The sequence below is a fragment of the Dipteris shenzhenensis genome, chromosome 33 (genome assembly GCF_047967505.1).
Source record: "Dipteris shenzhenensis isolate YYH24624 ecotype China chromosome 33, Dip_SZ_1.0, whole genome shotgun sequence".
Taxonomy (NCBI): Eukaryota; Viridiplantae; Streptophyta; class Polypodiopsida; order Gleicheniales; family Dipteridaceae; genus Dipteris; species Dipteris shenzhenensis.
Window position 1 is genome coordinate 5,878,288 of NC_141628.1, and position 27,248 is coordinate 5,905,535.

The 27,248-nt window shown below is 45.0% G+C and overlaps 1 protein-coding gene across 2 annotated transcripts in view; it reads right to left on the reverse strand.

The window, feature by feature from the left end:
- MMH-1 (MUTM homolog-1) overlaps window positions 1-27,248 on the reverse strand; it is a 102,099-nt gene that overhangs the window by 8,671 nt on the left and 66,180 nt on the right. For both annotated transcript variants that reach the window (XM_087371358.1, XM_087371357.1), the window contains exons 8-10: window positions 18,235-18,312; window positions 18,045-18,144; window positions 16,036-16,070 (exon numbers count right to left, since the gene is read on the reverse strand). In XM_087371358.1, the coding sequence (XP_087227484.1) occupies window positions 16,036-16,070; window positions 18,045-18,144; window positions 18,235-18,312 (213 nt within the window). The remainder of the gene's footprint in view (window positions 1-16,035; window positions 16,071-18,044; window positions 18,145-18,234; window positions 18,313-27,248) is intronic.

Genomic DNA, 27,248 nt, shown 5'->3' on the forward strand with positions numbered 1-27,248 from the left:
TTTTGCAGATCTTGGAAAACTGTAGCAAGATGTTCCTTGTGCTCTTCTTCGGACTTCAAAAAGACAATAATGTCATCAAAGAAGGTACCCATGAATTGTCTATAGGGTCCGAAGATACGACCCATCATTTTATTGAAAGTAGCTAGGGCATTAGTCAATCCAAAAGGCATCACCACATATTCATACAACCCAAAAGTAGTGCGGAACGCTGTCTTATGCACATCTTGAGGTTGTATCCTTACTTGATGATAACCACTCTTTACGTCTATCCTGCTGAAAACTAAAGCCCCATTTAACTAATCCAGCACGTCATCAATATGCAAAATAGGGAATTTGTTCTTGATGGTCATTTTGTTTAGTGCACGGTAATAAACGCACATACGGATTGACTTTCTTCTGTACAAGCAGTACAGGGGACCAAAAAGGAGAAGAACTGGGCTGAATCAGCCCCTTGGACAGCAAGTCCTGCACCTGGGCCATAATCTCTTTTCGTTGAGTTGCACTCTCTTTATGGGAGCCTATTAGGTGGCTCACTACCAGGAATGAGTTCTACGCCATGATCTTCAAGTCTCTCAGGGAATAACCCCCCTGGCAAAGCGTTAGAAAAGCAATCTTTAAAATTTTCAAGAAACTGAAATTTATTTTGATCTACCTTACTTATTTCAGCATGCATTTCAACACCTCTCTCTTTTACAAAAACCATGTAAGCTGAAACTACAGACTTTATTGCTTTTCCAACATAACTATTTAATACAATAGGAATAGTCTCCCCTTTATTCCTGGCAACCACACGCTATGATTTACCCACATGTACAAACTCCAACACTCTCTCAGGAAGAGTTAATTTCACTGCCTTGCGATGGAACCAAGGAATACCCAAAACTACATCGTGATGTTTCAGTGGAGAGATGAAGAAGTCTTCTTGATCCACATAACTTTGTACATGAAGGCAGAGCTTCCCTATCAAGGGAATGACTGGCACAGGTTTCCCACTAAACATCTGGTCAACATCCAGAGTCCTGCCCAACTCCTCTATCTTTATTCCCAGCCTCAAGACTAACTCTTCTTATATAAAGTTATATGTAGCCCCGGGATCAAACAAAATCAGCGCTTGCTCACATCTCTGATCTTGCCCATGATAGCGGCAACTCTCATTCCTCTGGATTTGACACACGCCCTAGTATAACAGGAATTTCTCCCGCCATTGGTTTATGCAGTCCTTGTGGCTTCTCTGTCTCTTTTACCTTCAGAGTTGAAAGCTTTTCTAGGCACTGGGCAGCCACATGTCCCTCTTTGCCGCATCTAAAGCATTTACCCTCTATTCTGAAAATTTTCAATCTATTCAAGGGTAAACTATGGTCTCTGCTTATAGGACTTTTGTACTTGGTTTCCCCTTGGCTTCTGAGGCTAAAATCCCCTCTTCTGAGCCTTGGGAAACTCTCTTGTCTCTATCTTGGGGGTCACTGGCTTTTTATCCCCCGATATTCATGCCTGTAGTGAAGGCACAGTAATAGGATCCTGCATATACATAAGACTAGCCACATTTGCTGAATGCATAAGATCTGAAATATCTTTGATATCCTTAGTGTTCACGTAGACCTGTATCTTTAGAGTGCATCTTGCCCGATACTTCCTGAGTTGAGTCTTGTATGGGACTTTCTTGGAAGGTGAAACTTGTAGATATGAGTCCCAAAATTTCTGATTATAAGATTAAACTGTATCTTGTGCACCCATATGCATACTTTCCCAACCAAGGAGGACATGGTCCCGAAACTGCTTGGGAATGAACTGTTTATAAAAGGCTTTCTTGAAGCCCTTTCATTTCTTGAGAGCTGTATAATTAGCAATTTGGGCTATCCACCACGCACTCGCTATACCATACAAAGTTTCGAAGACTCACTGAAATTTTCCAAACTAAAGGCAGCATCAAATTGCCTAATGAATTGCATTGCCTTCTCGACTTGACCATACTGGCCATTATATGTGGCAAATCTCACTGACTTCCCACCATCTTTGAACTCTTTAGTCTTTGCTCTCTTGCCATACTTCTTCTTCTTCTTCTTATGCTTTGGCTTTGATGATCTAGAGGAAGAAGATGATGACAAGGATAAGAGATAGAGCTAGAAGAAGAAGACGAACTAGAGGAACTATGATGATGCTTAGCCTTTTTCTTCTTGGAAAGAGAATCTTCTCTTTTCCTCTTTTTGATGTCCTTATAGCGAGACTTGTTACTCTTTCCCGACACATCATCTATGGAAAGAGTAGGACTCAAGGATCCCCTCTCTTCTTGATTTGCTCCAGAAGGAGACTTTTCTAGCTCTTCCTCAAAGAGAGGTTGTACCATCCTGCGAAACAAAGGGTCCCTTCTTGCCTCTACTGACTGAGTAATCAGTTCTCTGTAGGCATTCTCTTTATTTGTCTCCATACCCTCTGCCTGTTGAACCTGATCAGTCGCTTCCATTCCCTCATGGGATGATTGGGCATGATGTTGAAAAGCCATCACTGCAACTTATCTGAGATTTGCAAACACTGTGTATGCAACTGATGCACTCAGCCTTTGTTTTCAAAGAGAGAGTATCTCAACAAGAGGTGTAATGCATTCACAACTTAGCCCCAACTCTTGCCACCAACTCGCTGTCAACTGAAGGAGCATCAATTTCTGAGTTACCCCTTAGTGGCTGCTGCAAAAAGCACTCAAAATGCATATGTTTCCCCTTCTCTGTGCACAAAGGCATACATTTCTTTATTTTTCTGCAAATCTCTGTTTTTCTCTGTTTTCTGCTGATTTTCTGACAGGAAATGACTGCCAGATACATCAAAACTGATGGCCAAAACTGTCTCTGCAACTATCTCTCTTTTTTTTCTTTTTCTTTTTTACAGTAACTGGATGAGTAACCAGCTGGTTACACTAACCAGACTGGCTTTCTCTAGTCTAGTTAGGTGAACAAGCCAGTTGGTATACAACTAAACCAAACTAAGATCTGGTTAATTGAACCAGTCTAGTCTGGTTAGCTGCAACTCGCTGGTTAGCCTTGTTGGAGATAAGTGCACACTAAGTGTACTATTTCCCTAGTCTACATTTGTCTAAGTCTAGTCTAGTCTTTGTGTCTTGAGTGTGTGCCATGTGGCACCTCTACAATTATCCCATAAGCACTCTTGCTTTATGTCTTGTACTTTGGCCCATATATTCATGGGTCACATCATTGCAATCCATCTATTTAGCTTGTGTCTTGTCTACACTCTTCTCAAGGTACTTCTTGTCTTTCAATCTTGTTATTATTTCACTTCTAGTTTTCTAGTTTCTAGTTCTTGCTTCCATATTCCAGCATGGTATCAGAGCAAGGTTGATCCCTCTTCTCTCCCCTCAATCTGCTGTAGCCATAGCTGCCTCTTCTCAGATTTCTCCCTCGCTCAGCTGGTCGCCATCTTCATCTTCTGCCCGTCTTCTCCACGCTGCTTCCGTTCCTTCAGCTGCTGCAGATCTGCCCACCATCTCTCTGCCACGCTGCTGCCGTTCCTGCTGCCGCTTCAGATCCGCCCGCCAGCTCTCTGCCAGATCTGCACGCCATTGCGCTGCCAGATCTGCTGCGCAGTTCCTCTCTCTGCCAGATCTGCGCGTCAGATCTGCACAGATCTGGCACTGCTGTAGCTCCTGCTCTTGCTGTCCCTGCTGTAGCTCCCGCTCCTACTGTCGCTCCTGCACCTGCATCAACGAACGACCATTTCGAAGTACAGTCAAGACTGTCCGTACAGTTCGTACGACTGTACGGAATTCGTACCTGCACAGGCCGCACCTCTCCAGCTGCTGTTCGCGATCTGCGCCATCTTCACGGAGATCTGCGCCATCTGTTTGTGACTGCACGGAGATCACCTGAGAGCTGCCCACGTCTTCCCTACGGCATTGCCTTGGAGCTCGCGCTGCTTGCACCTCCTGGACTGCACTCCTTTTTGCGCCTCTGCCTCTGCCTGGGATTAAGGTATTGTGCATTGCCTCTTTCAGTTTGCTGAGCAGTTCCTTTTTTTTTGCTGGTTCCTCCTGCTTCGATGGGCTGTCACATGCTATGGCCTTGACAAAGTGGTGAGAGAACCGGCTTCTTGGATCTCTCCTTTCATTTATTTTTGCAATATTGTAAGGGAATAGACACTGCCCTTGCATCTTAGCAAGAGGTAAGACCTTCCCACATGGCATCTTCCTCTCATTCTCTCATGTCTATCGACAAATTCAATGGGTCCAACTTTCATACTTGGCAAATCAAAATTAAGTGCCATCTTATGAAAGAAGGTCTTTGGGACATTGTTCACCGTGCTGCTCCCGAAGATCCCGACATTGAGCAAGCTGTCACTGCCAAGAACGACAAAGCCTATGCTATCATCTTGCTCAGTCTTGGAGATGATTACATTCATCACATCTCCGACATACAGTCTGCTCCTCAAGCATGGATCACTTTGGATACCCTTTTTGGACCTCGATCTAAAAACTCTAAGATTGCACTTATGATCTCATTCTTTGATCTACATATGCAGGAAGGAGCTACTATAGCCTCTCATGTCAATTACCTTCGCAGTCTTATGGTTCAGCTTGCATCAGTAAAGTCTCCCATCTCCGAAGATATTGCTATTCCTGCGCTTCTCAAAAGCTTACCTGACACCTATGCTACTCTTGTCACTACCTTCAAGTATCACAATAATCCTTCTCTTGAAAGTATCATCAATGCTCTCCAAGAGGAAGAAAGAACTCAACAACGAAAGGTAACTGACACTGCATTTTTAGCAAAGAAAGGAAGTTCTAAGGTAAGAAAGCCTTGCACCCATTATGGCAAAACTAATCATATGGAGAAGGACTGTTTCAAGGCTCATCCATGCACCATTTGTGGCCGTGATAATCACCGGGAGAGGGACTGCTACTCCAAACCCTCTACATCAGCCCCTGCATCTACCTCAGCCCATGTTGCTGCAACATCTCCATCAGCTGATCCTGTTGTTCCTTCCTCATATGATGAGAAGTGGGCTTTCTGATTACTTCTATTTCTTGTCTACCACTTTGACAACCGATGATGTAGGTCAAAGGGTTCTAGTGTCTTTGTCTTTCTGTTTGACTACAGTCAGTCTTCTGTCTATCTAGTCTTGTCTGTCTGTCTATTTGTCTATCAATCTGACTGTGTTTTGTTTTAGATCCATCTTGTCCCTACCCTTGTGGACCCATATGAGGATATCACTTGAGGAGGGGTGTCTCAGGATCTTTGTCTGTCATGTCTTCTATCTTGTCTCTCAGTCTATCAGTCTTTATGTCTGTCTTCTAGTCTTGTCTTTCTGTCTTACTCCTAGTGTCCACTTAAGGAGGGTGTTGGAGATAAGTACACACTAGGTGTACTATTTCCCTAGTCTACATTTGTCTAAGTCTAGTCTAGTCTTTGTGTCTTGAGTGTGTGCCATGTGGCACTTCTACAATTATCCCATAAGCACTCTTGCTTTATGTCTTGTACTTTGGCCCATATATTCATGGGTCACATCATTGCAATCCATCTATCTAGCTTGTGTCTTGTCTACACTCTTCTCAAGGTACTTCTTGTCTTTCAATCTTGTTATTATTTCACTTCTAGTTTTCTAGTTTCTAGTTCTTGCTTCCATATTTCAAGAAGCCTAACCAAACTGATTGACTATAACTGTATCCTTAATCAAAGTTAACCAATTATGGTCAAGTTACCCAACCAACTATGGTCCAGTTACCCAACCCAGCATGGGTTAACTGCAGGTATGCCACCTCAACATGTGTGATGGCTGCCACATCAGCAGCACCTGCAAACCTACCACCTATCTGCCACGTCAGTTCACACGTGTACTGCCACATGTCACTATGTGTGCTAGGTCATCATGCGATCTAACTACCACGTCAACATCCAACTGTGAATGCCACGTAAACACCTCAACGTCCAGCGCACGGATGACGACCCGTCATCGTTCCGCCTCCAACACACGACGGACGACGTCTTATCGGAAAATTCCACCCATAGTTTTCGTAGGCCTACGCAAGGCTACACTCATGCAACGATTTCGCCCGGCACATGATCTCGTGAGGCTTTTGTCAAGCAATGAACTCTCTTTGCTAGTTCGTCGTGTGGTATTTCATGCCCCTGGTTGGCGTTCCGTCAAACATCCGTAAGCGTTTTGTCGGCAATCCCTGTCAGCATCTTAGGAAGGCAAACACAAATTTCCATGAAGCCTCCCATATTCCCGTTGTCTGTCACTTCACAAAAAAATACCCGGAAGAACAAGCGTTGATTTGCATATGAAATCAATCAACTTGTACAGGCGCTCAAGAATTGTAGAAAATTTGATTCGTTTTAGGTAGCTCCAAGAACTCGTTCTGCGTGAGAGCGCTCCAAGCTCTTTTCATGCATCAATTACGATAGAATTAATGGAACAATTCCCTTAAAGCAGCTCCTTCTACGTTCCATCAATATTATTCGCCAAAGTAGCATGTTAGCGATGGTAGAGCAAACATTCTCTTCATTCACTGATGCAAACTTCATTCTTCATTCAGTGCCTTCACCGTGCAAGCTGAGTTACAAATCACAAAACGTGAAGCATAATACAAGAGCCTTAGGCTCATTCTTTTGGCAACATGTCAAGTGTCAGATTCTAATCTACTTTCTTAATTACATGCCACTAGGGGCAACTCTGGAATTCTTTGAAACACTTGGTCATGCGAGTGATCTCCTAAGCACCCGCCTAGCTCCATATTGCGAGGTTCTTCAATCCCTCTTAGTACCTGCAACCATTAACTAAAACGCACAACCATGGCATCCATTAATGGTCAGCGCTTTGCATGCAAATAATAATATGTGGGCTAATCCTAGTCACCATGGGCGTCCCCACCAAAACAAACATGTGCACATAGCATAGAACACAACTCTTAGTCGACCGAGGTCAACCCTCTTGGTCATAATAAAGGGCTTGACCTTCAATCAAAGCGCCTTAACTATGGCCAAGTCTCTTCAACCAAGGTTGGCGCATCTTGGTTGACGAAGTTAACCCTCTTGGCGTAAGTCAAATCTCATTTACCGAAGTCAACACTCTCTGACTCAAGTCAGCGACTTGGTTCTTTGGCTAACCGTGGTTAACCATCTTGCCCAAAGCCAAGTCTCCCTAATCGGGATTAGGCTTACTTAACCGAGGTTAAGTATCTTTGACCGAAGTTAAGGCTTGACCAAATAAAAATAACTCTTTGAACATAATTAAATAAATGAAGAACTCATTAATTATGATCAATAAATGGTCAACTAGATCTTTGACTTTGGAGTATTTACAACTTGGTAATGTGGGGGTCTGACCATCGACCCCTGGCTGGAGTAGATGCGGGTAGACGGCAGGTGTATCTACCGCGCAGAAGGAGTTCTAGAGACGATTCAGAGGATCTGGCTCGCATCCCTTAGGATCATGGCCAGTACACAACAGATGTTTGAGGGATTTCACTTAGGGTATGGTAGCTTGGCTCACGGAGGGAGGACACGCCTTCTCAATCAACCCAATCTCACCGGCATACATGGACAGCAGGTCTCCCGGATAGAGATCTACAGTACATCTCTGCCCTCTCAGTTACGCCCGCCACCTTTACCAGAGGATCGTGTTTGGGAGACAGTGACTGCTTGGACGATCTGGGTCGCACAGTGCAGTCGAGTGATGGGAGGCCAACTAGTCTCCCCGGCGGATATCCTAGTTGCCATTTGGCATGACATTTTTTCACTCTGCATGCCACGTGGGAGCACGGTACTCGAGAGCAACCGCCAAAAGGAGGGAGTGTTACTGCAAGGCCTGGCCTGCAGGAATCTTTTACACCCTTTCCACCGCGAGGGTATTCGCTGGATGTATAGACCACCACCATGGTTGCTAGCTGCTGTTTCAGAATCTCTCTAGACAGTGAGCTGGGAGATCCAAAAACAGGCTGTGGCTTTCCTACAGCTGGCAACCCTTTTCTTTTCTGTACTTACCATCTGCAGCTCCTTTCAGAAGCTGTTTGTACGGTGATTTCAAGCACTAATAGAAGTTTCTTTTCTTTGGAAAAAAAAAGTAAAAAATATACGGACCAAAAAATGCCCTTAGCAAGCTTGTCAAAACAAGTCCAGAGCTGATTTACACTGAATCTCTCCTTCGAGAAAAATAGAAAGCTTTTATACAGGTAAAATGGACAATATGAAAAGGCAAGGAGAATGTTCCACCTATACACTCCAGAAGGTGTACAAAAACAGGAAGCAAGGCCAAGGATCAATGGACAAGGAGGCTCTCCATTCTAGACAACTCATGACAATTGGGTAAATACCTTATGTGGAGGCAGAGAATATGTGGAGGCAGAGAATATAGATACCAAACTTCAAGACTATAATGATGGAACACCTCCAATTGGACAGCTCCCCTCACATTTAACTTGGTTCTATTTTCTTCTCTCTCTAATAGTGGGCAAAGTGACCCCCTATTAGAAGGGCATAGCCATCCATTTTCCCTACATACAACGATCTTCTACTAGAGCCAAGAGGATAGAAAGTTACATAATCAAATCCTACCCTTGCAGATCCAAACAAGATTGAGCAACTACACATAAGGCCCCAAAGCAATTGATATATATGAGTCAAGTTCTTAATGCACACCATTATTAATACTTAGCTATAAAACGTGGGTAGTGAGCTTGAAAGCTAATAGCGGTTTGCTAGCTTGGGGTTACTGCCTTCAATTTTAAATTTGCAAGTATATAGGTACAAGTACGGCATTCTTTATGAAACAAAATATGTGTCCAACATCGAGCCACAAAAATGGAATAAAAGTGGAAAAAACTTGGAAAGTTTCTATAGTCAAACACAAAAATAAAGCTTCCCAAATTTGAAAACAATAAAGTAGAAAGAAAGAAAGAAAGTTTATTAAAGTCTTCGGAAGACCGATGGGTCTATGAGACTCTGAAAATCCTCATACAACAAGTTGTGGTAGTGGAGCTACTAAACGAGCGTCCATACCAATGCAAAATGCGAAAATGCAGAATGGCAGTACTAAGTCCTAAATACAACATAGTCATGTCGATGGTCGACTATATATCAATCTCAGCATCGTCATCAATATCATCATCATCATCGGCAACAGCAAGATATTAGGATGGATGAGGCAGTGGAGGCACGAAGTCGGCAATAGAGTGCTGTCGGCCACTCAAAGGTGCGGTCCTGGCACGTCTCTTGGTCGTAGCTCTGCGTCTGACAAGGGCTACTGTGACCCCCGTCGATCGGGCTCCAACTTTAAACAACGAGGGGATGTCCTCAAGTGTGATCTGTGTGTCGACCCTCTGTTTCAGCTGTCGGGTCACAGGCTCCGGGTCACGGTCATGTCGAGGCCTCTCGTGGGGATCCATGTGATCTAGGTGAAAGAACTTCGTGATAGAGCTTTGAGAGGGATCAGCCGAGGAAGAAGTATGCTCCCGTCTCCGTGCTCGAAGTATCCTCTCATGGTGTCTAAGTGCCTCATGAATGAAACTTCCTAAACACCGCTGGTCTGGGTAGGAGAGAAAACAGGCCAAAATCCCATAACTATCCCTGAAGAGGCAATGGAAACGCCCTCAGATCTCATAGTACACAAGACACCTAAAGATGAAATGCTCCTCTATCTAAACCTCTTGCATGTCACATAGTGTGCATATGCGCCTCTCCCTAGGTAGTCGCTCTGCTCTGCCGCTCTCGATGCGAAGTCTGTGTAAAGAGACCCGAAACTGCCCAAGAGAGATCCTCAACGAGTGGGATAGGTGAATCTGCATGTATCCTCATGGGTCAATGAAACCCTCCGCGATGATATGTAAGAAGTGATCTCTATAGAAGCTAAGCTTCACTAGGAGTTCACTCGGTCCCAATCAGGTTCAAAATGTGTGTAGCTGTAGTAGATCCTCACGGATAACCTGGTTGACCTCGTGTGATAAGAGGGGAGAAAACGGAGCATCCATGCTGTACTCGAAGGGAGGTAATCAATCCATGTGGAGCCCCAATCGCTTAAACCATTTCTCTGTACGAGCATACCAGCACCTCTTGTCTCCTCCTGCTACAAGTGCCATAGAAGAGGATAGAGCTATCCATGGTAGCCTGCTACGCCCCGAGGTGTAATCCCCACATTCCCTAACTCGTCGATACAGATATGTGATGACCTGAAATGCAACATCTAGCTGTAAAGGAGGTGACCCAAACTCAACCTGAATGATCTGGTCAGGAACGGATGACTTACCACGAATCATCCATGATAACATGAGAACCTGTAGCCGCTCCACACAGACCCACTCTGTATCCGACAAGTCTAGCCCCCAACAAGGACTGCCGTACATCCCTATTGGGCGAGCCAAGGAGTCAAAAAGCAACCCCTTGGTGCATGGATCCTAAAAGTGCAAGCGGAAGCACTGCCTCTCTACTCTGGCCAATGAAGCATACCCTCTAGTCAAACGTGCCTGCATCGCAGGTCTCATAGTGAAGCTGGGTCCGGAGAAGATAACCCCAAGATAAGTGTATGATGAAACTATCTCAACAGATGACCCCTCAAATGTGAACTACTCCTGACGCATGATGGCTCGAGATGTATTGAAGATCATGACCTTGGTGGCGGAGGAAACTATCCTAGAAATCTCCGCCAGAAGTCCTTAGAGTTGTTACTAAACAAAATGTTCAGTAGCTCCTCCTCGTTCCGATGAATGAAGTCTAGTTTCTTCCTTCGTACCAGTCTACGGTATTCTCGTAGCGTATCTCGTGCGCTCGAAAGACTGTTTTGGTTTCGAATCTGAGTTGACGGCGTAAAGCCTTACACTCATCATCGTACCAACTATTACAGGGTACGATTCCAAGGGGTGGTGGGTGGGTGGAGTGGGTGGTGTGGGTAAAAGCGTGAATGGCAGCACGATCCTCTAAAAGGGGTATAAGCGAGAAGTATGTACAGACAGCCAGAGTAAGAAGGTGAGTGATCTCGATCAAAGTGTATATCATGGTAGGTGGAGTAAGCACTAAGTGGGGTGGAAGGTGCTATGCAAAGGGAGGTGGAGATGCTAAAGAAAAGGTATGTATGATCAACCCCTGGGGAGGGAGAGGTGCTACAGTGAAGTTAGTAATGCGAGATGTGAAGACAGTGGATCCCATGATGTAATCAACAACATTGGAGCCCCCCCCATGTGGAAAGAATGTGAAACCACCTAAAACAGGCCATCTGTCAAGATCATTATAGATAATGAGATCATGTATCCTGCCGAGGTCTAATAGGACCTGCCCATAAGATGAGAATGGACCTCGCCTGTCAGCCGAAACCCGTAGCATACCTACCTCCTCAAGGTCAATATTTGGCAATAGAGTGGAATCATCTCTGAAGTCAAGAAGTAGTACCTGACACGCCCTTGTCCTCACGTTGAAGTCCCCCACTAGAAGGACTTCTCCGCGGCTAGAGAAGTCAACGATGGACTCATAAAGGGCAACAAATGGGGATGTCTCATCATCACCTCCGATATCTCTGGCAAAGTGAGAGGTCTCAGGGGGAAGTAGCAAACTACAACAAACAGATCCCGGCTGTTCATCCGGATCCAAAGAAAGCTGGAATGTGTATCTCTCTGCTCTACTAAAATGGTCTCCCCAAGTGTGGATCTGAAAAGGATTGCAACTCCACCTGAACCTTGAACTCCTCCTGTACCCCTCGTCTCATCTCTGTAGGCAGACTCCCATGTATATCCACTGACTATTGGAAGAGGGCCCTATGGACTCTGATGTGCCTCTGTATAAAAGACTATGTCGTGGCCTGTATAGGATTCCAAGAAGTTTCCTGGTTCTGACGATAAGGTACCATTACAGCTCCAAATGGTGCAGGACAGGGTCTCGGATATCTGAGTCTCATAGACCCCGCTTCCATATGTAAGGGAGGGGACAGGTGCCCTACAGGGACCTGTAAGAAGTCGTCCCTCTCGTACCACTGTCCACTTCCCCTCCTTCCAGGCCTGATCCCGCTACTTCAGCAAAGAGCGCCTCTCCTCAACCTGTAAAGGTATGAGGTCCTCATCCATAGAGATCGTTGGCTGATCTCGAAGGACTGACTTGCATCGTAGAGCTGAAAATCGTGCCTGAGTGTCATGGAACCGTATGATCAAGGGTTACTCTCGGTTGGGATCTCTCCCCCCCTGCCATGCCCTCTCTATCCTGTGCTCAGCCACACCCAGGGTAGCGGCCACAAACGCAGTCGCATCTACCATCGGTGTAGCCTCAGCGCGTGGGATCCCACGTACTCTGATATTGAGAGCCTTATTGGCTCTCTGCTGCTACTCCATGAGGATAGCCGAAACGGTTACCCTTGCGGGTTCCTGTTTGGCCACGTCAACCCATCTGAAAGTCTTCTCAATAGCAGATTGCATGCTCGCAATCTGTGCCTCGACCACCGAGGTACTCCCTGAAACAGTGTGTATGGTTGTGACCTCCTATCGGAGCTGCATGATATCATGTCTGAGTCCCTGAATAAGACCCACCTGCTCCCGAATGGCCCTAGCTTGCTCCTGTATGATGCAACTCTGCTCCTGGTTGAAGCGGACCTGCTCCCGTGCGAAGCGAGTCAGCTCCATCTCACGCTCACGAAAACTATGTATCTCCATGAGCAAGGTCTCACGAGCCTCTGGTGTATCAACCCACCCATGTCCATGCTGAAACTCTGGTGACTGTGGCATGAAAGTGTGGGACTGAGTCCGAAAACTGGACGGTGACTGGGTGAACTGGGTGAGGAACGAAGATGACAGTGGAATGGATGAGGCAATCCCAACGTGGTGTGGGAGCGTGGGCTGAGTGAGAGGGAGAGGGGAGAGTGAAGCGTAATGCGAAACAATGTATGGCACCTCCGAAGTAGGGATCATAAGCGGTGCGAGAGCTGTAACAAGAGAGGAGGGGAAGGGAACAACAACCAGTGCCATGGGCATGAGTATGTCGCTGATAGTAGATGTAGAGGGAGCTGAGACTGGAACTGGAGCTGAGCCTAAAGCGGGGGCTGAATTCGAAGTAGAGATAGAGATAGAGATAGAGATAGAGGGAGCTAAGGCTGGAGCTGAAACCAAAACTGAAACTGTAGCGAGAGCTGAGGTTGAGGTAGAGATAGAGGCTGAAGAAGCTGAGGCGGGTCCTGCTTTTGCCTTGCTATCTACCCGGAGTCCACTTCGGTTGTAACCTGTGTTCACATCCTCCAATTTCCATTGTGTCGTTTGCTTTTTTATGTTGTTGTCATCTTTCTTGGCTTTGTCCCCCATTTCTCCTGGACTCTCTTTTTTTTTTTTTGGGGTGCAGGTCTTGGTGTCCGATCAGGAGTGGGAGCACCGGCTCCCCCCCCATAATGGGAGGCACATCCAGTGCGAGGTGGTAGCGAGGCAGGGTGGAAGCCTAAGGTGGAGAGGCAGCCAGGAGGAGGAGAAGGAGAGGCTAAGATGGCGAGTTTTTTTTTTTTTTTAATAGGAGGTGGTGAAGGTGGCGAGGGGCTGAAGCAGGAGCGGGAGGAGCAGAGAGGGGGGTAGCTAGGTAGGCTAAGCGTAGGGAGGGGGGTAGGGGGCGTAGGGCGTAGGCGTAGGATGAGCATAGGCGTAGAGGTTGGGCTGAGCGTAGGGCGTAGGCGTAGGGGGCGTAGGGGTAGGCTGAGCAAAGTAGGCTGAGCGTAGGCTGAGCGGGGTAGGCTGAGCGAAGGGGTAGGCTGAGCGGGGTGCATAGAGCATAGGCTGAGTGGGGTATGAGCGTAGGCTGAGCGTAGGGAGGGGATGGCTAGGCTGAGCGTAGGGAGCGTAGGGGGCGCAGGGAGAGGCTGAGCGTAGGGTAGAGCATAGGGAGAGGCTGAGCATAGGGAGTGGGAGAGGGTGAGGGTGAGCGGGAGAGGCTGAGCGTAGGGAGCGGGAGACCTCACGGTGATAAGGAAAAAAAAGGAAAGACAACCAGGAATTATGTACTTCACCACGTCAGATAGCTGAGACTTCATAGGGATCAGCTGCAATGTGGGCTCGTAGATGATGAGCTTATGAACCAGGTTCCAGAGCAGATATCCAGAGCACACAAATAACAAGTCAATCTCCCACACAATCTGACTAGAACACACACACAGGAACACACAGACTTTTTGAAAGAGGGGAAAGAAGGCTTTGACTTGTTGTAGCTCTGTGTCAACCAAGAGTTGTTCATACACACAGTCGTTCTTTGTACGACAGATCAACCACACATGATGTATCTACAACACCTCCTTCCAGCAGCTGGTATACTTATGCTTCTCGTATGGAATCCTCATGCACAAAGAACCCCCAAGAATGCTAATCCATCGAGTTATCCCCTCCACCTATAGATTCATGAGACCTCAACCATCAAAATCCCTATCATGATTTCCGTTCAGTCACTATTGCATCTGCACACAAGCTGTACGTCATACAAAGAATTGTAAGCAGCCACATCATGAGTGCTTCCAGCAGCGACAACTCCCAATCTGTCTTCTGTTCCAGCTAAGCTCCCCCACGCAGCCTGCACACTTGTGCGTGATTAAAGGTAACAAACCCACAGCCCAAAAAAATAAGCGACTCGTACTTCATGTCGATCAGCCCATTAGCTCTCCGCTCAGCTAATCGTTCATCAGCCCTGTGCTTTTTTTTTTTCAGATCATCACACCCCGTTGACAGCCCGTACACAGCCCAATCGCCCTCTCAGATCGTCACAACCCTCTACACCTTGATGCACTGCTTTTGTACAACACTTCGAAGCCCATGAACCATCCGTTCATCAACCAGCAGCTCCTTTCCTCTCTCTTTCTTCTCCGCTCTCTCCCCCACGCAATCTCTCTCACTCATCAACGTTTTCCAGCACTCTCCAGTAGCTGCCATCCCATGTATCAGCCCGCTCATCAGCCAGAGCATCCCCAATTCTCGATCACGTAGCCACCTTGCATGTGCACGGTCCCTTCCATACTTTCCAGCCACGTCATCACGTGGAATTTACCACTATCCCATTAAAAAAATGCAAATACTCCCCAAGGCACATTAAATGCACATTTTGGACCTTTGGTCACACAATTCCCACACACATTACCATGCATATTAAGACTTGCATGCACCCCCATAAACCCACATGAAAATCCCCTTGACATGGGCACCAAAACATATCAAATTCCCGTAACATGCAAGAACGTGTTGACTCAGGAAAATATAAAAAAACCCTTCATGACTTAACTTTACATGACCCCAAAAACATTTCACTTGACCACACACTGGACACCCTTGCTCTGGAAGTCTGGTACAACCACATTGCATTTCATCATTTCCCATGAAGTCCCTGCAAAACATACTTTATTGTCTCAAAAAACTATACATCAGTCCATCATGCTTGTGAAAGAAAAATCCACAAATGCCAAAAGCCCACACCTACCCTAGATGTGTACAACTATGTGCCTACCCACAGCTATATACAGTGCTCAAAAACTTGATACAGGTTTTGTCCTATCAACGAGTCTATGTCACGTAGAGCAGGAGCAGCGATGGAGCAGCGTAGAGGCAGTGATGGAGCAGCATAGAGAGCAACATAAGGAGCAGGAGCAGGAGCAGTGATGGAGTCAGCGATGGAGCAACTCAAATGTATTCTTCCACTATCAGTGGGCTGACAAAAGCTCAAAAGGTGAGCACCAAACAGCAAAGAGATGCTGATACAAAAGGCTGAGTGTTCTCCTCTCCCTACACGCTTGCCCTAGTACAAGGCTATCAGAGCTGACATTGCAAGTAATCTTATGCATGCTTGGTTCCGTTCTATTCAAGCCTCTACTACTTGCATATGTGATCATACAAACGCAATGGCCTCAATTTAGATGATGGTCACATACATCCATATACGATTAGCGAGGTTATGAGCTTCTCTTGCGGATAGAGAAAGACCTATGTAACAATGAACAATGATCGCTTCTTTGCAAGTGCACTTTTCATAATCTCAATTGGAACATGCAAAATAAGAAATACTTCCAAGTTGCAACAGCAAAGCAAAGTGATTGGCAAAGACATACCCGGCCACCCACAGTGATAAAGGCAATCTCCTTTCCTGCCATACAACATTCTAGCGATATTAATAGTGAGAACGTTAAGTACCTCAAACAAGAATGAACAAGGTCTTCAATTACAGAAATGAATGACATGTTATTTTGTAAAACCACCTAGACTTGGCAGCAAATGCGTTTGAGTAACGGGAAACCTTTTACATTGAAAGATTTTGTTATGAAGTTCATTAAGAAAGAAGGTATCCAATTCATCTTTGTTCCACAGGGCTACCAGCTCCAAGGGGTTAGAATATGTTTGAACAGACAAAATATCACCTTTTCCCAGCATAGTTTGCTGCAAATTTCCATCTACAACATTATTTCAAATACTAAATTGAATTTAAAAAAGAAACATAAATTTGTGAATAGTGCAGTTGCCAGCATGAGCCTGCCATGGGCATTTTAACAAAAGACTCTATCTCTTGCCACACTTTCTTCTTATATGCCTTATTTGAGTACATTTTGCATGCCTTGTGTTTTACTTTGATCTTCTAGGCTTCAAATTTCACATCTAAAATCCCTTCCTTTACAAATGATCAAAAAACTGTACAATCAAACTATATAAGATTTAAATCCTGTCCATAAGTGACCTGCAAATCTCTCATTCATAACTTGAGTGCCTAAGTAGGCTGTAAGCTTGAGCAACATGCAATTGTCGGATCTTTGAATGTATAACTCATTTTGAGATTTAATAGAATGTGGATCGTACATCATTGGTGAGCTAGGATTCCCCAACATCTTGGAAGACAAAAAGGGGACCTAGGCTTATTAGCAAGTTTACGTGCTAGTAAATAACAACAATAAAGAGTCATTCAACTAACAAGCACCTAATATCATATGACATGTCAATTTACACTCTCTGTCTTTGTCTTCCCATGCTTGGAGGTCATTTGTATCTACAGCCATCGTGATCTTTCCTAAAGCATCCTTGATAATGTGGGCATCAGATCCACTCCCATTGTGATCAAACAAAGGTTCTTAGCCACCAAATGGCTACGGATTTTCACCTTCTAGATGGGATAGTTTGTCAAATCAAGCTTATACCTAGATGAATCCAGGAACATTCCCAAAATCATCCTCTAAAAACACAACATAGTGCAGTTTCAATCTCACAATAGTCACTCATAACATTGAAAACCATAAACTCCATCATGCACAGTAGGGACTAGCTACTATGACATCTCCACTGATGTCATCAGCGCCCAACAGTGGGTGTAGACCATAGTATAAAAATATGCTCTCACACATACAAATCCACACATGCACACATACTTGAGCATCCATTTATACAAAGTCTTCGTACTGAGTTTCTATCGACACTCCGGAGGTGAAGGGCAAACTCAGCCATGACGAAGGCTAGCACTAAAGGAGAAGGCTAATCAAAAGGTAGTCCAAATCTCTTCATTCAAGCTACAACTGCTTGTGAAGTCTAAACGATTTCATTTTAGTCTCTCCCAAACAAGCATCTAAATCTAGCTTCCCTACTTCTCCAAACTTTGGAATTGTTGTAGAAGGAGTGGTCGTGGAAGCAGCAACCAACGGAACGAAAGTCAACCCTCTTGACTGGAATCAAAATAAAGTATTTCTCTTTATTTCTTGGGATAAATACAATTTCGTGACACTTTTGTAAATATCACTGATTTTTTTGTGAGGTTTGCATTATAGCTCATACAAGTCCTTGACACATCTCACGACACAAAAGAAGGCTTATCAAATGACTTATGGCTCAATTCTTTAGGGTCTGATGGATCATGTTTGTCTAAGGACACCATAAAAGACAAAATCAGCCATTGGGCTTACAAAAGAAAAAAGAATGCCCTCGAGTGTTTAAAAATTCACACACATGCGACTTAAGCTTATTCCTTAAAGCAAACAGCAGCACAGATTTTACAAAATTACTTTCGTCCTCAACTTGTGCGATAGTGTTCACAGAGATATGGCACACAAAATAAATTACATGATGCAATCAAGGTCCTTACCATCAATTTCTCCGGGCTTTTTATTCCAGCGATGATGGAATATCCAATTTTCAGGAAATCGCTCACTGTCAGCATCCACTTCTACAGCTAGCTTGATGACCTACAATCGAGGAAACTGAACATCAATATTTGAGAATGTTCCAATCCATTAGATTCCTTTCAGAGACATAGGAAATTCTGGACAATGTACCTCCTGAATACTCCTGTGCAATGTTGTGCAATCTTCCTCTGAAAGGCTGGAGGCTACCTGCTCAGGATGTATCCTGGCCTGCAGCATGCAGAATGTTGAGTCTTTAAAAGAAATAAAGCCAACTCAAGTTTTCAAAGCACACAAAGTAGGAAATCATGAAAGGTACTCTCGCATCAACAAGGAAAGAAAACAGCTTCAGATTATACACAGTAAACCCACTGAAGCGACTGCGAAAGAAAGAAAGAAAGATGTATTAACCTCTGCAAGAGGCCTCGCGGCCTATGAGACAAAGTACAAAACCAAAAAAGTAACTCATACAAGCCGCTATGGGCTGAAGCAAAGGGCTCACTAAGCGCTATGGGCTGAAGCAAAGGGCTCACTAAGGTCCTTGCTGAAAGCTAAAAGTGCTAAACTAGTGAGCAAAATAGTAAAAGAGTATCCAGGTGCTCAAAGTTAATGCTCCTAGTACACGCCCGAGTTCCATACATCCACATACACTAGTAGCTATCTGATGGGCTGTGAAGAGCTCTCGTATCTGTGTTTGTCGAGATGTCACTTGACACAGTAGAGGTCGTGGTCTCCGCGATCTCTATATCCAACGGGCTACGTCAAGGGTGACGCCTCGTCTCTGGCGCTCTCCTCTAAGGGGGGCTGAAATAGACCAGACCTTGATCGTGCGTGCTCTGGTCACTCTCCGTGTAGAATGTGGAGTGTGTGCCTCTCGTCTGGCAACATCGTGGCGGAGACTCTCACTACTAATCCATGATTCTCTCATCTCAGCAAGCTCCTCTCCCCCAGCTTCCCCGACAGCTGACTCAGATGCGTAGAAATCTGTAACACGTGTCTGTGCTCTATCAATCTCAGCAATCTGTGTCATCACCCCCTATTGCTCTCTAGTCTGTTGCATCAGTGTATCTCTCTGTCGTCGCATCTCAATCAAATAGAGCCCAACACAAACTTGGTCGGGAAAATGGATCAGACATGTAAAGCGGTCCAAAGACATGCCCCTCCTGAAAGAGGTAGTGATATTGCCCTCGGATCTCATAGTAGAATGTGGAGTGTGTGCCTCTCGTCTGGCAGCATCGTGGCGGAGACTCTCACTACTAATCCATGATTCTCTCATCTCAACAAGCTCCTCTCCCCCAGCTTCCCCGACAGCTGACTCAGATGCGTAGAAATCTGTAACACGTGTCTGTGCTCTATCAATCTCAGCGATCTGTGTCATCACCCCCTATTGCTCTCTAGTCTGTTGCATCAGTGTATCTCTCTGTCGTCGCATCTCAATCAAATAGAGCCCAACACAAACTTGGTCGGGAAAATGGATCAGACATGTAAAGCGGTCCAAAGACATGCCCCTCCTGAAAGAGGTAGTGATATTGCCCTCGGATCTCATAGTAGACTGGGTAGACACATAGAAAGTGTTCCTCTGTCTTGACCCCCTCCATCCGGCATAATGTGCAGATCCTCTACTCTCTGGGTATGCTTGCAGCTCTCCCTGCCTCAATCCTGATGTGACGAGACTCACAACTGCCTGATGGCAATCCTCAGTGCATGTGAGACTCTCCTATCCACAAGGTACTGAGGTCTAATGACGAGACCATGCTCCAAGACCCTCAAGAAGTGGTCATGGTAGAACTAGATCTTGGTGGGGAACTCCTCTCCCCCCCAAGCCCTAGAGGTATGGAGCTAGAGGAGGTCCAACCATATGATACGGTTGATCTAATCTCGTGGGATCATCTCGGGTGGTGCATCCATGCTGTACTGAAAGGGGGGAAGTCTGTCCATCTGAATGCCATGACTAACAAACCATGTGGACACCCATGTGTACCATGTTGTATCAACACCGCTCTCTACAAATCTCCTGGAAGACTCCAATGCTAGCCTCAGTAATCTCCACTCGGGTAAGACCCAAACTCTGTGGAGGAATGTCACTGTCTGAAAGATGGCATCAACCTAGAGAGGGGTCATCACAAACTGTGCCCGTATAATTTGATGGAGGACCAAGAGCTTACTTCGAATCATCATGTATCCCATGTAGCCTCTCAAATCTCTTCCACTCTGTTGCTGAAATGTCACTCCCACTGCATACACGGCGGTTGGTCTCACCAGGGTGTCAAAAATCCAATCCTTCGTCAGAGGGTCCTGGAAGTATGCTTGGAAGCACGCATCTCTAATCAGGCCAAAGCACCTCGTCCTTGTGTGAGTCGTGCTGTACTTGCATGGATCATCGTGAAACCTAGTCCGGTGAATACTACCCCCAAATATGTATAAGACTGCACTATCTCCACTGGCTCGTCTCGATACGTGAAGCTATGGTGACATGACACTCCTCGCGAGCTGTTAAAGATCATAACCTTGGTTTTTCCAAGGTTAACTGTCACATCTCAATCTCTGCAAAACATCTCCAGAGCCTCTAGATGTTTCTACAATCCCTCTACTGAGGATGATATGAGAACTATGTCATCTGCGTATAGCAGTATCTGCACCATCAGGTTAGTCTCGAGTGAACCCTCTCCACCTAGGCAATGTACAAAGGATGTAATCTCATCGATATAGAGCCCGAACAGAGTCCATGAGATGGGGCAGCCTTGCTTCACTCTGATATTGCTCTCAACCCAATCTGATATTCCTAGGGCACGTACCCTCCCTTTGATGGACTCATATAGACTCATAACTCCCCAAATCATGATCTTTGGGAGCTGCAACTCTTGTAACCTCCTAATCAGGCGGGAAGGTGGGATAGTATCAAATGCCTTACGAAAGTCTACAAAGCAAGTGTAGACTTTTTGGTTCCTCGACTTCGCCTCCTCAATGATAGCCATGAAGGTGAAGATGTGGTCCAGGGTGGAGTGTTGTCTCCTAAAACCTATCTGCCCTAGAGCCCGCTAACCATGACCCTCTGTGTGGCTGTTGATCTCCCTCTCTAGTACCGACCCATATATCTTAGCCAAGGTGTGACCAATCATAAGAGTGCGGTAGTTCCCAGCATCTATGGGATTGCCTACCTTGTATATCGGCACTATGGTGGTAGTGCTCCAAGTAGGTGGGAAGCCATGACATACGGCATGGTTGAACAACTGTGCTAGAACCGGAGCTAAGAGCTCCCGCCCATGTGCAAAGTGCACAGTGCATAGTCCCTCATGATCTGGTGATCTCCAGTTATGAAGCCGGAGAAGGGCAGCCAGTACATTCCGTGCAATAAACAAGTGACATGTAGTGGGTCTGGACATAGAGGACATATCAGGTGGTACTTGACATGGGACATCATAGAGGGAGCATACATATGTATGCCAAACTGTTGGATCTGTAATAGGGATGGATGGCTTCCCCTCCGACAGGAGCCCCAAGCCCATTGTAGGATCTTCTCCACGAAACTTGAAAGGATCCGATCACCTCATCCATCATGTGTATAGAGAAAAGCTCTTTTCTTATGCTGTATCACTCAGCGTGAGATCTGTTGTGCCTCTGGTGAAGCCAAATGTCCCAATGCTCACTCACATGTGAGATGGGCTCTCATCTCTCTACACTCATCGTCAAACCATGGGTTTTGGAGCATCTTCCCGTCTGAGACACGTGCAAATCGAGTCGTGGGAAAGTGTCACCAACCAGTTGGAGGACATAATGTGAGAAGTATTGGCCCTCCAAATGGGGTGGAAGGAGTGCCCACGTGAGCGTAGTTTTGCTATAACCAACTAGATGCTCATGCCATCCACCATACCACATATGAATGCATAATGCCTCATGCTCACATTCCATGCATACGAGAGGTCACAACCTCTCATGCCTCTTGGAATCCATCCCTTGGGCATACCCCATTATTCTACACTTAGCCTATGTAAAACCGAACTGGAGATAAAACCGAACTGACTGTGAAAGACAGCTATGGCTTATAAAACCGAACTGACTGTGAAAGACAGCTATGGCTTCACTTCAACGACGGAATTTAACTTTCCGAAGCTCTCCCTCACTCCCTCTCTCTGAACATACACTAGGGCCCAGGACAAATTGTCGGGCTGGACCCCCCCGAAGGCCTTTATTCATTTCAGAAAATCTGTTACAGAAGTTCAGCTTAGAGCTGTCTCGTAAGTCTCTCTCTCTCTAAAACGTGAAAAGAATTCTTCTTTTACAAGAGCTTCAAGCCCCATTCAAATTGGCAACATGCCACTTGTCTAAAATCTAGACTAAATCTTATTACAAGCCACTAAGGGCCATTCTGGAGTCTTCAAAGCTCTCGGTCACACGAACCGCCTCCTAGATGCTTGTCAGGCTCCCATTTCGCTTAGGAAAAATAATCCTTTCTAGTACCTGCAACAATTAATTAAAGCGCACCACCATGGTACCCATTAATTGTTAGCGCTTTGCATGCAAATAACACACTGTGGACTAATCCTAGTCACGGTGGGCGTCCCCACTGAACACATGTGCACATCTAAACAAATATATATATACAAATAAATATATATATTTTATCTGGTTGACCGGGGTCAACACTCTTGATTATAATTAAAGAGCTTTGACCAAGGGTCAAGGCGCCTTAATTATAGCCAAGTCTCTCCAACCGAGGTTGGCACATCTTGGTTAACCGGGGTTAACCCCTCTTGGCGCATGCCAAGTCTTGTTGACCGAAGTCAACATTCTCTGACCGCAGTCAGATTTACTTGACTGGAGTCAATACTTCGATTATTAAAATAACTCTTTGACCGTAATTAACACATATAAAAACTCTTTAATTATGATCAAATAAATGGTCAACTGTACTTTGACTTAGGATATTTACATTGTGGTGACATCCCCTTGGCTTCTATTCAGTTGACCTCAACTGAAAAGCTTCCTTGTAAACATCCAAAAGCTGTGGATGATCGGATAACATGTCTTCGTCCATCCACTTGGCATCTAATGCCGTATAATTCTTGAATTTTACAAGATACCTGCAAAATTCCTTACCCTGAGGGCCTTTACGTACAGTATGGTACACGATTTGCTCTGGCTGAAGGACTTCCTCCAGCTCATCCACTTCTGGTGGATCTTCTGATACTGGTTCTGTAGGCTCTGGTCCCTGAAATTTCTTTAGAAGACTCACATGGAATGCATTGTGAATCCTCCAATGCTCTGGCAATGCTAATCTGTATGCAACCTCGTTTATTCTTTCTGTAACCCTAAAAGGGCCATAATATCTGGGAGATAACTTTGCATACACTTTCTGTTTGCCTTTAAACTTGCGGAGCCTAGCTTTTTCAAACCTCAAAAGTATCCAGTCCCCTTCCTTGAGATCTAGCTGTCTCCTATGTTTATCTGCAGCCCTTTTATGTTTCTCTTGAGACCTTTCAATTGCTGTCCGGACTTGGCTGTAAGCTGTCTGGAGGTCTCTTACAAACTGATCAGCTGCAAATATTTCATCTTTAGTCCTCAATATAGGTGGCAAAATCACCTTCCCATATATGACTTCAAAAGGGGCTTTCCCTGTAGAGCTATGTACTGTATTATTGTAAGCAAACTCTACTAATGGTAGGTACTTTTCCCAGTCTGAACTTTGGTCACCCACGTAGCATTTCAGCATATCCAAAATGGTAGAATTTGCTACTTCACTTTGACCATCTGTCTGGGGATGGAAAGAAGAAGAAAAATTCAGATTCGTCCCCATGTTATCAAATAAAGCTCTCCAGAATAGACTAGTCATTCTGGGATCTCGATCACTAACAATGGACTTAGGCATACCATGATGTTTAAAGATTTGTGCCATGAACAGCTTAGCCATATGATCTGCCTTTATGGTTTTGCGAACCGGAAGGAAATGAGCTTGCTTGCTGAATCTATCTATGATAGTCCAAATCCCATCATTCCCTGACTTTGATCTCAGCAAATCAAAAATAAAGTCCATTGTAATGCTTTCCCATGGTGCCTGAGGCACGGGAAGAGGCATAAGTAGGCCAGGTGCCTTCCGTCTATCGTACTTTATTTTCTGACACGTAAGGCATTCAGTAACAAACTGATGTATATCTTTCCGCATTCCTGGCCAAAAGAAATACCTCTCTAGGGCTAGAGTTGTTGCTGTAATTCCTCTATGTCCAGCATAGGGTGGTGCATGGCATTCCCCCAAAATCTTTTTCCTCATCTCCTGGGTGATGCATAGGCAATCATCTTTCATTAAATACCCATCTTTCAGGGAATAGTGACTGGTAGATTGCCCTTCTTGCATCTGCTGTAAAATTTCACCAAAATCAGAATCATGAGCATATTGTTCCCTCATGCCTTCCAGGTCCTGATGATAAGCAATAGTTACATTATTGACCTGGGGTCTTCGGGACAAGGCATCTGCCACTCTGTTCCGAATTCCTGGAGTATGGACAATCTGAAAATGATACATTGACAGCATGTTTGCCCATTTCATATGCTTCTCTGAAAGCTTGGTCTGAGTCAAAAAGTATTTCAGACTTTGGTGATCTGTTTTGACAGTAAAATCTGCACCCAAAAGATAATGTTTCCAGGTATGGATGGCATGAATTACAGCCAATAACTCTTTCTCATAGATTCCTAAATATCTTTCCGCATCCCGAAGTCGTCTGCTTTCATAGGCTACTACATGACCATTCTGATGCAATGCAGCCCCAACACATTCTCCACAAGCATCGCAATCCACATCAAAAGACTGATACAGATCCGGAACTACCAGAATAGGCTCTGTAGTCAACTTTTCCTTGAGTGTATTGAATGCTTTCTTCTGTGATAATCCCCATGTGAAGGTTGCATTTTTCTTGAGGTCATGTAATGGAGCTGCGATATCAGCAAAATGTCTGATAAACCTTCTGTAGTAAGAACACAAGCCTAAAAAGCTTCGAACTTCATGCACAGTTTTCAGCTCTGACCATTCCTGAATGGCACGGATCTTCGCTGGATCCATTTGTATCCCATTCTTGGATATTATATGCCCCAGATAGTGGATTTCTTCCAGGAAGAATTCACTTTTCTTGCTGTTTGCATAGAGCTGATGATTTCTCAGCTCTTGAAACACTATAGCAAGATGTTCTCTGTGCTCTTCCTCTGTCTTAGAAAAAACTAAGATATCATCAAAGAAAGTACCCGTAAAATGCCTGTACTTCCGGAAGATGCGATCCATCATTCTATTGAATGTGGCTGGAGCATTTGTCAACCCAAAAGGCATCACTAAGTATTCATACAACCCAAATGTTGTGCGGAATGCTGTCTTATGCACATCCTGAGGCTGTATCCTCACTTGGTGGTAGCCACTCTTTAAATCTATCCTGCTGAAAACTGAAGCTCCATTTAACTGATCCAGGACATCATCAATACGCGGAATAGGGAATCTATTCTTGATGGTCATTTTGTTCAGTGCGCGATAATCGACGCACATACGGAATGAACCATCTTTCTTCTGTACTAACAGTACAGGGGAACAAAAAGGAGACAAGCTGGGCTGAATCAAGCCTTTGGACAGCAAGTCCTGTACCTGAGCCATAATCTCCTCTCTCTGAGTCGCACTGACTCTATAAAGGGGTCTGTTTGGTGGCTCACTACCAGGCATTAACTCTATCTAATGATCTTCTGGTCTCTCTGGGGGTAACTCCCCTGGCAAAACATCAGAAAAGCAATCTTTAAAGTTTACAATAAACTGAAACTTATCTTTGTCTGCATCATTCATTTCAGCATGCATATCATTCTCTTTTTCTTTTACAAAAACCATGTACGCAGAAATTGCAGACTTTATTGCTTTACCGCATGAAACATCAGATACAATGGGGATAGTATCCCCTTTATTCCTGGCAATTAAACGCTGATTTTTCCCCCTATGCACAAATTCCAGCACTCTTTCAGGAAGAGTCAACTTCACTGCCTTGCGGTGAAACCAAGGCATCCCCAAAACTACATCATAGTGTTTCAGTGGAGAAATGAAGAAGTCTTCCTGATCCACATAACTTTGAACATGAAGACGGAGCTTCCCTATCAAGGGAGTAACTGGCACAGGATTTCCACAAAACATTTGATCGGCATCCAAAGCCCTGCCTAACTCTTCCGTCTTTATTCCCAGCCTCAGGGCTAGATCCTCTGATATAAAATTATCAGTAGCCCCTGGATCAAATAAAATTAGCGCTTGCTGGTCTCTAACTTTGCCCCATGATAGCAGCAATTCTCATTCTTCTGGGTTCAAAGCATGACCCAGTATATCAGGAATTCCCCCCGCCATTGGCTTTTGCGGTCCTCGTGGCTTCTCTGCCTCTTTTCCCTTCGATGTTGAAGGCTTTTCTGGGCACTGGGCAGCCACATGCCCCTCTTTACCGCACCTGAAGCATTTCCCATCTCTACGGAATTCCGCTATCTGTTCAGGGGTGAATAGAGATTTGCCCTTATAGGTCTTTAAGAACTGAGTACCCCTCGGCTTCTGAGGCTGAAACCCTTTCTTTTCAGCCTTGGGGGACTCTTTCTTTTCTGATTTTAGAAAATCAGTTTTCTTTTTATCAGCACGTCCTGCATGTAAGGATGGCACTGTAGATGGATCTTGTAGCGGCACAAGACTCGCTACTGAGGCTGAATGCATAAGATCTTGAATATTCTTTGCCCCCAAAGCATTCACTACTGCCTGAATTCTTGGAGTGAGACCTGCTCTGTACTTTCTCATCTGGGTACCTTTGGAGATCTTTTTGAACGGTGCAACCTGCAAATAAGCATCCCAGAACTTTTGGTTGTACCCATCCACTGTATCTCCTGCATCCATGTGCAAGCTGTCCCAGTCTTGAAGAACATGGTCTCTAAACTGTTTAGGCATGAACTGCTGGTAGAAGGCTTTCTTGAAGCCCTTCCACTTTCTTGGGGCTGACCCATCTGTGGTCAGTGCACTCCACCATGCACTAGCCGTTGCTGTCAAGTGTAAGCTGACCATTCTTAACTTGGAGGATTCTGAAAATTTCTCTGTACCGAATGCAGCATCAAACTGTCTAATAAACTGCAATGCTTTGTCTGTATGACCATACTGTCCATTGTAGGTCATAAACTTGACAGAT